Below are 15,542 nucleotides of genomic sequence, written 5' to 3' on the forward strand. Positions count from 1 at the left end.
TTTAGTTTTATTCTAATCCTTCTCAACAATTGTTCATTTTTTTATTACTATTTTATACAAAGTTTATGTTGGTGAAAATGAAAAGTTTAATATATATATATATATATATATATATATATATATATATATATATATATATATATATATATATATATATGTGTGTGTATATATATATATATGAAAAAATGTTGTATTATTAAATGTAATAAATTATTATAATTCTTTGATAGGGCAAATAAAAATCTTTTCCATCTGAGCCATCTGAAAAAAATAAATAAATAAAAATTCGGCGTTCAGTCCTTTATGAGTATAAAATGTCATTTATAATGGCCTTAAATTTAACTTGGTGAAACCTGCAGAAGCCCTGTTTAAAGAAATTAAGTTAATACAGCCAACTATAAACAGAAACTATTGTGCTTAGTTATAATCATACTGGTTTGGAAAAAAATATTTTTGTGTACCACAAGATGGCGCCATGGTGTTGAGTTTTTGATGTGTTGTTTTTATTGTGTGAATGTCGCCACACCAAAACCTGCAACGTTTTTAATTTTAACCTTTCTTAGCCTAAATATTACCAGCCTTTTGTTTGAAAATGATATGTACTCTTAGTTTTTCTGTACAGCTATTTACAAAATTTTAACAGTAAGGATTTTGCAGAGCTAATAAAATATATATATATATATATAAATTACAAATTTGGAGCATTTTTATTTTTGATGGAATGGCTCTAAATAAAAGTATATCAGAAAACCATTATTTTAAGAGTGTAAAGCAGACAGGGAAGAACAAGATGAATAGATTTACACTAGCTTTATTTGAATGAAATATAGACATGATTTTGTATCCATACTATTAACAGCTTGAAGAATACAAAAAGAGGTGAGGCTCATGCTACTGGTAAATAACATTCCTTAATGCTTTCATTGGTTATTTTGTTAATATTACAATATGACTTAAGGAACATAGGTATACAATTTGTACAAATGTTAAAGAGCTTCACAGTAGACTGTATTATAAAAAGCTAAGAAAAAATGTGACTTGTTCATTCAAAAGCGTGACAGTAGCAGAGCTGTTTGTTTCTTTTCTTTCAATTGAAGCTTATGCAGTCTGACATTTGCAAACTTTCTAAACATTTAGAGTGACTGAATTTTGGCAAATGTATTTCCAAAAAAACTAAACATCTTTATAGGAGTTTTCCACATCCAAATAATCAACAACTGTCACAAGATATATTTGAAAACACGTCCCCATCATCCTGTATGCAGGTATGGCTATAGCATTTTCAGAGAGGTTGACAATAAGGCATCTACTATGACCTTCAATAAAATAACAGTCTTTGAAACAGAAATTAGAAATGTAAAAAACTATAATGATAAAATAAAATTCTACACTATTACCCACTTATCTGTGAATGAAAACCATGTGCAACTGTGTTGATGGTGGTAATGCAATTCTCAGTTTTCTTCTAACCTCTGGTGCATTTTAGGTGTTGAAACATGCATTTCGCTAAGGCCGTCAAACAGTGAAGTGCACATGTATGCTAAAGACAATAAAATGTCCTTTTCTAAATGTTCCCTACTCATGCAGGCGTTTTTATCATCATCTGTTTTCACAAAGGGTACCAATAAAAACAAAACCTAATTCAAATGTCACTCATCAATGGTGAAACCGCTCATGTGTACATGATAAATATACATAATAAAAAGACTAAATTTCACAGTAAGGGACGGACTGATATCTACAGAGATGATAATGGCTGGATATTGTTTCAGCGTTCGCTGAGTTTTACCTCATTTTCACATTACAGCCACTGCATTTATGCGCTTTTTCGTTTGCTACAGCTGTAAAAGGTGTATCTGTACCATGTTTGTTAAAATTACCTGTCTAAATAACACTGTGTAGCTTTACACCAGCATGACTTGATGTTTTTTAGAAGGGTCGAAGGTGTTGGAGAGGGTTGAGAGAATATTTTAGATAAATACAATATACAAAAAATAAAATAACAACCCTCCTACTGCGACACCCCACACACCCATACAAGAACCACACGTACATATTCTCTCATTTCAGAACAGATAAAAATAATAAAAATTAAAATGTTCATCATAAAGGTTATAGATATCTGAAGACAAAACAAAACAGGAAAAGTGAGAGTTGAAGACATCCCTCGATGAATCCAGCGTGGCACGAGGCCTCATGATATGGCAGCTGAGTGATTGTGGATTTGGAAAGAAAGGAATAGAGGGATGAATGATAGAGAGAAGGGAGATTGGCCTTTAGTCTCTTGCTCTGGGATTTGGGACAGAGCACAGTCTCTAGTGTCCTTAATGGCCGCCACTCACTTCCTGCTTTCCGAAAAGCTCTGTGTGTCCCAGTCACATGACTGCTTTTACAGGCCGACTGCAAAACAGAAAAGAAAGAGGTCAGTTTGATGAAACTACATATTTAAGCTTTCTATTTTTGGTCTTAAATTGATAGATGGCCCAAAATGGAAAATTTACAACACATTTTCATTTTTGAGGTGCACTATACCTTTAAAAAGATAGTATCACAAGCTATTATCATACCGCTATTCCTCAACCATCCTTTCTCATAAATGCACACAATATTCTTTCCATCTGCACTGCATCTTCTGTGCCTCCAACCACTGTCTCACTCTGTTTGTATGACTCAGCACAAGTCACCAAGGCAAAGGAGGCAGGGAGAGAGAGAGAGAGAAAGAGAGAGAGTTCTGCACCAAAGCTCCTGCTGGGATGCTATATTTCAGCAGCCTTTGCTGTACTGCAGTGCTGCATTAGCGCTCATCAAACATTTATCGGACACACCCCGCGCTTCTCCCTTCCTCTTCCCACTTCTGCTCACACTGTATCATTAGGGCCCATATCAGGTAATACTAATGAGCTATACTTGTTATTTATTTAAAGGTATAGCCTGTGATATGAAAAAAAACAACAACTATGAAAATAAAAGACCACTTTATATTTATCATCGGTTCTCTTGTTTTAAATAAAATATGAACTATATATATTATATTAACTTATAAAATATATACAGGTTTTCACATTTCTCGCAAATTCCATTTATATATATATATATATATATATATATATATATATATATATATATATATATATATATTTATAATTTTTTAATAGATTTTTTAAATTACTACAATTACCCTTTAAGTTTTTCTTTAGAAAATTGACCAAATTACAGTACTAAATACGACCTTCCTAGTGTTATACAAGTGAATAAGAAATTATGTACTCATGCAAATAAATCTGCTGTAGACTGTAAAACTCAACAGTTAACTTTATCAAATCAGTAAATTGAGTGTAGTTAACTCAATTTACCCAAAGGTAATTCTATTAATTTTAAAAGAGTTTTGAAACTCAGTGTTGAAGGTAATGAGTAAATTAAATACCTCATAACTTCAACTTAAATGTAGTACAGTACCCACAGTACTTATATAGATTAGTTTTTAACCCAAATGGTTTGTTGCAATCGGTTTCTTCAAACGGTTTGAGTTGACTTAACTTACTGGGGATTTACAGTACTCAATTGGTTTGAGTTCACTTCATTTATCAGGGTTTACTGTGCTCAAATTGCTTCGTTTATTCAAATGAATTAAGTTCACAGTGCTCATTAGGATTAGTTTTTAAACTTGAGGTTTGAGTTACCTTAACTTATTGGGTTTTACAGTGTATAAGAACTATATTTGATCATACAGTGTATCTTTTCAAATAAATCAGTCCTCTAACTACATATTGAAGGCTTTGATGAGTAGAAGAGAATAAGAGAGAGCATTAGGGAGGGGGTGGGGAATTTTACTCGGTCTTTCAGCACAAGTTCATCTCTCTTCACACGGCTTCCCTTTAAGACCCAGCATACAAAGTGAAGGGTCAGGCAGCGGCATTCCTGCTTTGATATCAAAGGTCCCTTGGTTACTGGTACATGGAACAAAAGCTTTTTCATCTCACCAAATGGAAATCCACTCCTAATAAAACTAAGGTCCATTGATGTTTTTAAAAAGGCACCATGTAAAAGCTGTGGCAGGTTCACTATGGAATGTAGAACTTTTTAAGTTCTGTGATGGACAAAAATCCCTTTGGAAACATTTTATTTCTGTTTCTTTTACCATCTTAAATACAAATGATAAGACAACATTAAGAATGAAAAAATATACATAATAATAAATAAATAAAACTAACCTGCTCATGACACTGTGACAACCTCTGTGGAGACAGGCTCGATCTCATTCCCAACCTCCTCCGCTGCAGTGGCATTTGATGTCATCTCTGAAGCAGCCTCCAGTTTGGCAGGAACATTTTTAGCATCTGTCTTTTGACAGTCTGGACCTCTGGAATCTTCCTGGTTTGTTGAAACCTTGGTCTGAGGTTCTTCCAAGTCATTTTGAGGCCTGTCTTCTGTTGATTCCTGACCCTCTGAACAGTCTTCTTTCATGTTAGTCTTAGGTACATCATCTGCATTTATAACATTTACGACACCAACGTTAAATTCCTGTGCGGTCTCAATCTGTACAGCTGTCAGTGTTACTTGACACTGCTCAGCAACAACCTGGTCTTGACTTGCAACTGTAACAGATGTTTCTGCCGTCTTTTCTTCTGGTACAGCTTTTATCTCTTGCTGGATTTCTGCTTGCACTTCCTTGAGATCAGACTCAACTTTACTTTTTCCTTCTTCACTTTTTGTGCTCTGACTTTTCTCTTCTGCTTGCTTTAGTTCGACTTCACTTTTTGTTACCTCTGTTTCTTGATGCACATCTGCCACCGAGACTGAAGCGACCTCCTCATTCTGCGCTTTTATTTCATCTGTGATTGAGACCGGCACTGTTTCTGCAATCTGAATAGCTTCATTGACTATTTTAGGGGGTTTCTCTGTGACAATGCGAGTTTCTTCAACATCTTTGCAGACATTGTCGGATGCTGCTAGCTTGTCTGAACTTGATCCTTCCTCAGTTGTTTCCACTGAGATTTCATTAACTTTGACTTCTGCTGATGTGATACAGCTCTCCTCAGTAGTCTTCTCAAACACATTTTGCTCGCCGTGTGCCTCAGCAAAGTTTTCTACAACATTTTGAATGATCTCTTGCACAATAACACTGCTCTGTTTTTCAATGATTTCTGCTTCTGTTACTTGGGTTGCCTGGATTACTTCGGTTTCTTCTTTTACATTCTCAGTTACTTCCTCAAGCGCAACACTAAGTTTTGTTGAAGCTGCTTCAATGTTTCCCTCAACTACACCTTGAGCAGCGACAACCTCAACCTCATTCACTGCAACTTGTATTTTGTGGTCACCAGTGGAAAGAACAACAGGAACATTTTCCATAAGAGTTTCTTTAGCTATATCTGCTGAATGGGATTCTGTTGTCTCAGATATTGAGCTAACACAGATGGTCTCTTTGATGACTGCAAATTCTTCAGTGGCAGCGACAACAGGAATTGGATCTTCTGTAGATCCAGCAATTTGAGAAGCAGGTACCTCTGGAAGAGTTGCCATGACCTCCTCGGTAACGGCTGTGGAAACATTCTCTACAGATGCAACTTCAACTGTGGCAACAGTCTCTTTAACATCATCAAGTTCTTGCACTTTCTCACCTTCAGCAACAGCAACTTCAGTGACTTCTGCAGTTTGAGCACAGATTGCCTCTTCAACAGTTGCTTCAACAGGACCTGCAGACTCAATCTCAGGGGACTTTTCTGCCATCACTGGCTCTTCAAGGATTTCTGGTTCCTGTTGCACAGCACTGATCACCGCTACTTTAACTGCTGCTACTTCATGGATATCAGCCACAGTTTCTGCTATAGGAGTGTCTTTAATCTCCTCAAACTGCGCTTTCTCTTCAATTGCATTTTCTATGGGCTGATCTTTTAGCTCTGCCTGAACTCCGCTAGTTTGAGCCTCATGGACCTCATCCTCAGTCACAGTAACCCTTTCAGGCTCCTGTGTTTTTTCTTCAACAGCCACCTCTGTGACTAGTGGCTGGCTAACAACAGTGGCTGACTCTACTGAAGGCTTCTGATTGAGGCTTTCTTCCTCCACTGCCCTTATCTCACTAGTGTCAAGGCCAGTGCAAACAGCCACTGCCTCGTTTTTCTCATGCGCCACCAAGACTGTTTTCTGTTCTTTGGTGGCAGACTCAACCAGAAGAGCATCAGTGGTGATGGCAACTACTGTTTCCTGTTCCTCTGTCATAGTGACAGCCATGGCATTTGTGGTAACACTGATAGTTTCCACAGCTTCTTGAATAACTACATCAGTCTTCCTCTCTACACCATCACCAGGGACAGGGGTTGTCTCGCCTGATGTATCTGGTGATGCTGTAACACGTGAAACAGCAGAAACCATTTCAGTCTCTTCTACTTGTTCAAGGGCTGTAACAGCTTCTGATGTAAGCTCCACAATGTCCTCTGCAATGGTGTTGTCAGTGGATTTAGGTGTGGCAGCTGTGTCGCCTTCTTCAGGTATATCACTTAATTGGTTTCCCTCTGTTTCATCCTCAACATTTTCTACAGTGGTTGAGATCCAAGATGGTGATCGATCTTCAGCTGAGGCCTTTGCCTGAGTGACTGTTGCAGACTCCTGCTTTACCTCCTCTGCCTTAACTGCAGCTTCTGCAGATGGTTCGCTGTCATATTCTGAAAGAGGCACCACAGCTGGAGTATCAGAGTCATCCTCTGCAGAGCCGACGTCAGATGATACCTGCTCTTGCTTACCATTAGACTTCTTCTTCCTGCGTGGAATCAGTTTTCTCAAAGAGAAAGAGGACTCTTCTTTTGGGGTTTCACTGTCAGAGGTTGTCTGTTCTGGGCCTGAAGCTTCATCAGATTTGTCTTCTGCTTTAGCTTTCTTTCTGTGGGTTACCAGCCTCTTAAAGGACTCCCAGGTAGAGACAAGTTCTCCCTCTGGTTCAGGGGAAGAAGCTAAATTCTCATGGTCAGCTTCACCAGAGCTTACAAGAGGGGACTCAGCAGTCTTTATCGGCTCTTCTTCTGATGGCTGCACTTCTTCTTCAATTTTAGCTTCTTCATCATCAGAATCAGAAGTCTTTCTGGCCCTTTTTTTAGATGACCCCACACAAATAAGAGCTTCCCAGGACACAGATGTATCCATTTTTCTCTTTGGCTCTTCTGCAACAGATTCAGACTTCTCAGCTTTTGGTTCTGTCTTAGATTCTGCCTGTGACTCTTCTTTAGCCTCTTCTTTAAGCTCTTCTTTAGATGGTACCTCCTCTGATGGTTTAGGTTCATCAGCTTTCTCATCAGAGATGGCACTCTCTGTTGAAGATAGGGTAGAAGATTTGGGTTTGTCTCCAGGTGCTTCATCTTCACTCTCAGAGGGCCTTTTGACACGTTTTTTTGGAGTGACTAGTTTTTTGAAAGAGGACCAAGGTAAAATTCCTTCTTTCTTCTTTTCACCATCAGAAGTGACTGCATCACCATCAGGCTCTACTGCTTGGGCCACCTCAGCTTGAGCTACTTCCCCTACAACATGTTCACCAGATTCTTCTGGAGAAGATGCTCCACTGTCAGGTTTCTGGGGTTCCGTGGACTCAGTTGACTGGACTGTTTCAGCAGTTTGTTCACTTGATTCTGTTTGCTTTGACTCTGCATCTTTCTTATTCTTATGCTTTTTGGATGAGAGCTTTTTTAGACCTGCTCCTGTAAACAGCTTCTTAAGTGGGCTTCCATGAGCTTTTGATTTCTCTTGAGATGACAGGATTTCAGGTTCAGTGGGAGCCTCTTCTGAAATATCTGGCTTGTCACTTGTTTTTGCATCATCAGTGGGTTGGGTTGTTTCAACAGCTGGAGCTTGAGCAGGTTCAGTATGAGTCACAGTTTCAACTTCACTTGTAGCCTCAGCCTCTACTTTAAGATCTTGTTGCTCTTCTTTCTCAGTGGGAGTAACTTCATTGGTTGTTTCAGCCGTCGTTTCAGTGGTAGTTTCAGCTTTAGTTTCAACAGTTTCAGATGGTTTCTCTATCTGCTCACCCTCAGCTGGTTCATTTTCAGCATCAACTTTAGCTTCTTCTGTAGCCTCGGGAACACCCTCTGCTGTTTCCTCAGTTTCCTTAATGTCCTCCTCCGCAGGCTTTTCTTTGACATGTTCCTCATCTTTGGGCTTTTTGAAGCTTGCCTTTTTTCGGAGGTTAGAAAAGATTCCCTGAGTAAAAAATCTCTTAAAGGGACTTTGTGTCTCCTGAGAGGGTGGGCTTGTGGGCGATTCAGCTGGCACTTTAGGCTCTGGTTCTTTCTCTGATATTGTCCCTGTTTCTTCAGCAGGTTTTTCAGTTTCAATATCACTGACCTTTTCTGTCTCTGATGGGGCATCAACTACAGTTTGTTCTGCTGGTTCCTCTGCCTTCTCAGTTACTTCTTCAGCTTTGGCCTCATTTTCTGTGGTTTCTGGTGATTTTTCTTCCACAGACCTGTCCTCCTCTGGTGCAGGTTCCTCTTTCTTTTCCTCAGTGGCTGCATCAGCACCACCCTCTGCTTCCTTCACTGTCAGCAGTTGCACAGGCTCTGTCTTCTCATTCTTGTCTTTCTTCAGTGTGAATTTGAATCCAACGAAACGGAAAATCTTCTTGAAGCCCACTTCATTGGCCTCTTCTTGTTTTTCCTCTACCACCTTCTCTTCAGCAGTTGTAATCTCATCTGCATTTGCAGAATCGTCTCCCTTCTCTCCATTCATTTGAGGGGCAACCTCTTCCTGGTGCACTTCTATTGTTTCAGGGCTGTCTTCTTTTGGGGAGATGGTGTCCGTTTGACCAACTGAAATAAAACAAAAATGAAAAATTTTATTAAATTGCTTGCATAAATTTATTCACTTATACTTATGATACTTAATTGGACATCTAAAAAAAAATTAATCAAGTCATCACATTTCAAAGCATCAAGTTAACAGATTATTAAATAACATAACACTCCAAGTGTTTAAAATCGTCTGTGTGTTTCGTCTCTTGTGGATAGTCAACCCACAAAAAGAATTAGTTTAGAAAAACAGGTTTGTAATTATAATAATAAAAGCAAAATACATGATCTAGTGAGATGATTAACTCAAGATGGAGGACTGTGTCATTTGAAGGAAATCAGAGCCACATTTCTGGAAAACCTGCAAAAAAACATTTCCCCCCTTACAGATTTAATCAGGCATATGATGGCAATCTGATATTAAGTTTACATATTCTGGTCTCCTGCCTGTAAATGTTAACCAAAACTATAAAACGGGGGTGATGACAACAGTTAACTTAAAAGCAAACAGGGTAAATTTCCATGTAGTAAGCTTCAGCTATGCAGGATATGTTGCCAAACTTTTTGGACTATGAAACTGACCTGATTTAATAAAACACAGCAAACTCATATCGAAGGGGCTTTTTTGTGATAGTATTTTACTAATATTAATCAGCATGTGAGCACAGTATCATCTGAAACAAAATGTAACTAAAAGCACAACAGGTGGATAAACAAAAAACACAAACACACACACACATTTATAATGTCTTAAATTCCTCACTCGTCTATCTGTGTTTTGACAGGAGTGGGTTGGTTTTGAGGGTGTGGGTCTAGGCACAGGGAGTCATGTTCACATATAGTGTGGGCCTCCTAGAGGCCCAGTTTCCCTTTGACATCCAACCTAGCAAGGGACTGCTCACATCTGGCTCTGCTTGCTCTTGCTTTGGGGTCTGAAACCCACCCAGTGACTTTAAAAACAAATTCCAAGCATTTTTAATACATGGATATAACATTACTTGACATCCTACACAATTGCATGACACAGGCCTAGATAACGCAAACACATTTACCAAACAAACAACTTATGATTTATAAAACGAAAAATTATAATACCTATTAAAATAATCATATTTTTATGTGACTGGTAAAGTCTTACCCCACCCATAAAAAATTACAATGAAACAACAAAATAGAATAAACTACCAATGCTCCTAATCGTGCCATGGTCACCCAGTGGAGAATGCATTTACAATCTTACATTAGCTTATCCACCTTCAGTAAGTTTAAATGAAGATAGCTCTTCTGTGGTTTCAAAGTATGCTATAAATGAAGAGAGGCACTAATCTAATACCACAATTCAATGTGATACTGGGGTGCAATGGCATTCCCATCCCCCTACAAAACAACAAGCCATCCCCCCCACAGACCAAACCCAATTCTAAACTTTAGCTTAGGAAGACTGTATTGTGTTGTGCTCTTTGTCTCCAAACGGGCCCCTGGTTTTTCCTGCTTTAGCTAAAAAGGGTGGGGGGCCACACTATTGTCTGTCCTGGAACCTAAACTACCATGATGAAATCCTTGCAGTAAAATGGGAAAGGGGCATTATGGGAAAAAATTTAGAATGACGGATAGAAAATCTTGATGATATGGAAGACTGATTACTGGACAAGCTGTAAAACTTTTGGAAAAGTTTGGCGGTATCTTAAGGGGCAATAAAAGTTAGGTAACAATTAGAAAAATGAAACATTAAACTATAACATGATGCTGTTGCCTCACACAGCTGGAGACATGTCTGTGCAGTGTGTGTGTGTGTGTGTATTTAATTTTACTTGAGTATGAAAGACAAAATGGGTCATGGACCATGAGTAAGCCATCAGTCGCCCTACATTTGCCTTTGTCTCAGATTGGGGAAACTCAAGCCAAGGAATTCGATAGCGTGTCTGTTGTGGCTGTTAAAGTGTAGAACTGTGGGTGGGTGGGGGCAGATGCCATCTGAAATCACAGTAGTTTGATAGCTGGGCTCTCAAGAAAGCTGGGGGAAGGGTGGATGTTTGTTGAGATGGGTCTGAGGTAATGGTCAACAACCCCCTACCCCTTGCTGTTACATGCAAATGCAGGCTGTTCATTAGTGGAATCTGTGAGTTTAGGGAAGTTGCAGAAAGAATGAGCAGTAGACTGACTGCCGGACCCCCACCAGGCCAACTACCCCACCTCCCACACTAAATAACTATACTTTAGTGACTTGCCCCCTTTGACTCTGGTTGAATGAACAATCAAAATTTTGTATATGATACTATCAATATCTACTTTTAGAATGGATTGTGGTGAATAAAAACCATTAAGATTGCAAAAATTCAATGAACCTGCAATGTGCTGTGTGTATGTATGTATATGTGTATACACAGTTGAAGTCAAAATTATTAGCCCCTCTGAATTATTACACCACTTGTTTATTTTTTTATTTCTGTTTAACAAAGAAAATATTTTTTCAACTCATTTCTAATCATAATAGTTTTAATAACTAATTTCTAATTACTGATTTATTTTATTTTTGCATCGATGACATTAAATAATATTTTACTAGATATTTTCTCTACTATACAGCTTAAAGTGACATTTAAAGGCAGGTTAGGGTAATTATGCAAGAAAATGTAAGACGATGGTTGAAAAAAAATTCGAAAGGGGGCTAATAATTTTGACTTCAACTGTGTGTGTATATATATATATATATATATATATATATATATATATATATATATATATATATATATATATATATATATATATATATATATATACACACACACACACACACACACACAAAACAATTAAAGCAAATTAAAGTGTAATTAAAAACTGAGATAAGAATCTCCATACATAAAGCTTAATAAACATTCACAACTAATCAAAACTCCCTCTGAAGTCATGTGCAGAAGGTAATCAATTCCATACACACACCCACACCACCTCTAGAGAACCCTGACTAAGATCTGAGGAGCTTAAAAACTCATTAAAATTCCTGAAAAAAGAAGGACATCTGAGACCACTGAACCCCATCAGCTCTGAAACTTCCAAGAAACCACTACAGTACATGAATGAACCCACCAAACAGCTTGCCACTTTCTACATAATATCAACTCACAGTATTAGACTCAGGCTGATCCCCAATACATAAAGGAATGGATCACACTGAAATTTAACTTCCATTATATTCTCAGTTACAACAATCCAGCATCAGCTTTTACTCTCCACATAAAAAAGATAATTTGAAGAAAGTTTGTAACCAAACATATGCTGGCCGTCATCAACTTTCTTGGTATTTATTTCATATAACTATGAAAGTCAATGGAACAACACTTTGTTTACAGGCATTCTTATAATTATCTTATTTTTTGTTAAAAGAGAATGGAACGCACAAGTTCAGGGTGAACACACAATCATGACACAACTTCAATTTGGGGATGAACTATTCTATTAATGGTTAATGCTTTCAAGTCAACACCCAAGAACCACTGTCCACATGCAAAACACTCAAATGCAAAAAAGCATTATATTTCAGTGAAAAACTGAAACCTTCTATGAACCCTTAATTCATCATAAGTTCTATAAGACCAAGACGCAAGGAAACACAAAATAACTAAACATACAAACAAACAAACAAACAAACCAATCTGGAGCAGAAAAAAATTCTTTTGAAAAAACGATTCAATATTTTCAGATAAAAACAGATATGGAACGACATTACACTCTACACAAAGATGCCAGAGTACATATTAGATGGCCTTAATTCAATTTTGTCCAATAAATTTCTTAAGATGACCTAATAATAATAAAAAACCCACTAACCATCTCCACCAGCCTCAAATATTGACCACAATTCATAGATTTAAAATGCATCTTACCTGTTAGAGTTATTGTCCCAAGCATTTCAAAAACTTTTGCAAACACTTCTCAGAGAAAAAAATAAAAAAGATTTGCCGTTTATCTTTCGCTTTTTATACGCCCCTCTTGTAAAAGTCCTGCTTCCTCTCAGATTATGATCAGCTGATTGGCTTTAAAGCTACACTCTTGTATCCCTCTCTTTCTCTATGATGTGAGCTCGTGTCGAGGCCAGGCGTCTCTTCTTCTCGGTTTCTGGGTGAGAATGAGGAGAGCGGGAGGGTAACACACATTTCAACAGACAGTGACACATGTCCTATGTGGGACCACCCCACCCATGCCCCTCATAACCCCCCACTCCTCCTCTTTTTCAGCTGTTCTCCACTCAATGAGTTTCCCTCTTCCTTCCCCCTCCACTCCTCTTCACACACTCCCTCCACCCACTTACTTCAAACTCCAACATTCCTCTTTCCAACTTTTTCTTTCCCTGTTTAAAATGATTGTCTAGCAATAGCTTAAATGTGTGTGTGTGTGTGTGTGTGTGTGAAGGGAGGAGGGATTACTCATGTTATCAAAGGCATTTTTGTACATGATGTTTTGCAGAACTCCATACACCCAGACTCGTCTCTCATTTTAGATGGTGAATTCCATATGACAAAAAAATGGACAAGGGTAAAATGAGGATCTCCACAGTATGTTCTGATATATCTTATCTGTCCGTTGACCCTCTTTTTCATTCTACCAAGAAAATAAAAGCTTTGCTCTTCAATATTAAATTATGCAGTGTTCAAAATGAAAACTTTTACCACATCTGGCAAGGGTGAGAGACAAAATAAAATGAAAAACAATTCTTAGATGCTGTAAATAAAGATTAAGAGATTATGATTACAAAAAAATACTAATTAATTCAACGTGTTGAAACTTACAATCAATTTCTTGGGAAAATGTTAATGAAAATCACACCATTTCATTCTCACCAGATGATTTTACCAGTCATAAATATAATTATAACCCGTATTTTTGCACTAATCACATTTTTTATTTCATTTAAGTTGGATTACACCGTAAAACGTGGTAAGCTTTTAAAGTGATGAACTGTTTTTAAACAAATATAACTAAAAAAAGCTTTGCTTTTATAAATTGGTTAAAATGATTTTATGAAATAAAACATTTAGTTTGTTTAAGTGGTAATAACATTTCACCCCAAAAAGCACCTAATTTTGATAGTAATATTATGGATTATAGCTTAGAAGTAAATTAGAAAACACTTGAACATTGCCTTGACCAATCTGTCCCAAAACATGGGGCTAACTGAACACAATTGTATTATTTCTTTATGTTTTAGGGGTTTAATGTAGTAATTATTCTACATATAAGTTGCTATACAGAAGAAAAACCCAGATTTGATAACTTTTTGCAAGAAACCTTGAAAATATAGGTGTTAACATGTTACAATGACTAAAATGAGCTGCTCTAAATTATTTTAGGGAAAATTATCTCTATTTTAAAAACCCTTTGTCCATGTGAACTGCACTAAAGTAAAAGGTTAGCAAATAAAGTGACTTCCCATTTCGAATGAGACTAGAATGCTAATGTAATGAGGCTGGCCCTCTAAAGTGCTAACGGTTCATTCAAAGCGTAAACTGAGGCAGCTTTTTTCATTCAACTTTTGTCGAAGCAGGATGACTAAAGAATGCCAGCGAGATTCCTCAGCATACAGGGCTCTAATCAGACATCTCACACCTTGCCATTGTTCCCACGGAATGTGTGAATTCCAGCTCAAATCTTCTTCTAAACGAGTGATAACAACCCTAATCCAGTTTGGTCCGGAACCTACAGACAACACGGAAACTCATCTGGTTAAGCCTGGTATTTTATCTCTGCTAAACTGGATGCTTTCTCTCTCATTTACACGTTTTTCTGATGCTTAAGATACTGAACTGTCTGGAATGTAACACCGGGCTTTAACATAAGTGTTTGGGTGCAATGCTAGAGGGGACAAGTAGGCCAAATTCTTCTTGAATAGCTGATGAATAGCCGTCTTCAGACTTTATTGTGATCTACAGCAGCAGACAGGGCCATGGGGCTCAGATCAGAGGGGTTTGACACATGGGAAAGGCTTTTTGTCCCTAGTGACTCCACAGGAGTGGAATTCAATAAGCACAAACTCTCACACTGAAGACGGCGTGAGTCACTCCCTTTCTACTGTAATGGGCATTCCTCAAAAGAGGAAGCTTGTACTCTACTCCTTCCTGCATGTACCACTCACAAGCTGACTCATAATTAAAGATTTGACTATGAAGACACTTTTACATAGATGGCAGTATTCTGGTTAACAACATTAAGACAAATTGAGAATCAAACAAGTAAAAAAGAGAAGCCACGATCACAGTTATATATAGTAATAAAAAGTTTATATTATAATGTGCAACAATAGTGGTATATATGTGTGAAATACATACTGTGAAAATGTCCTTGCTCTGTTAAATATCATTAATGAAATATGAAAAAATTGTAATAATTCAAAGTATGGCTAACATTCTGACTTATATTCTCGTATTTTTTTAACACATTTATAGTTATGGGGTGGCACAGAGTTAGACCTTTTTTCTTAGGTTCACACAGAAAAAGCAATGTGTGCGGCATGACCACTTTGTTGCGGAGACGATGATATTGGTTGAATGCCGGCAAAGCAGAACACAGAAGAAGCTGGAAGCAAAAAGTGCAAGTATGTCTGCAGTCTGGGGGTATTATAAAGTTGATGACGAAAACATTGTCATAACAAACTGTGAGATATGTAAACTTGCCTGCCGGGTTGTTTAAGTTGAGGTACTGTTTGTTTTGCATTAGATTTTTGCACTAAAGTCCAAAAGTGAAGAATTGAGGAAGAATTGATGTTATTTATTACTT

General features: G+C 37.5%; 1 protein-coding gene across 2 annotated transcripts in view; it reads right to left on the reverse strand.

Annotated features, from left to right (window-relative positions):
• Window positions 1–797: 797 nt before the first annotated feature.
• The window catches only part of akap12b (A-kinase anchoring protein 12b), a 52,982-nt gene continuing 38,237 nt past the window's right edge, over window positions 798–15,542 (reverse strand). The window contains 3 exon segments of one of the 2 annotated variants that reach the window (NM_001098184.2): window positions 798–2,400; window positions 4,212–8,792; window positions 12,656–12,923. In NM_001098184.2, the coding sequence (NP_001091654.2) occupies window positions 4,216–8,792; window positions 12,656–12,680 (4,602 nt within the window). In that variant the 5' untranslated portion in view covers window positions 12,681–12,923 and the 3' untranslated portion in view covers window positions 798–2,400; window positions 4,212–4,215. 2 annotated transcript variants of the gene reach the window in all.

The sequence above is a fragment of the Danio rerio genome, chromosome 20, assembly GCF_052040795.2.
Source record: "Danio rerio strain M-AB ecotype USA chromosome 20, GRCz13ab, whole genome shotgun sequence".
Lineage (NCBI taxonomy): Eukaryota > Metazoa > Chordata > Actinopteri > Cypriniformes > Danionidae > Danio > Danio rerio.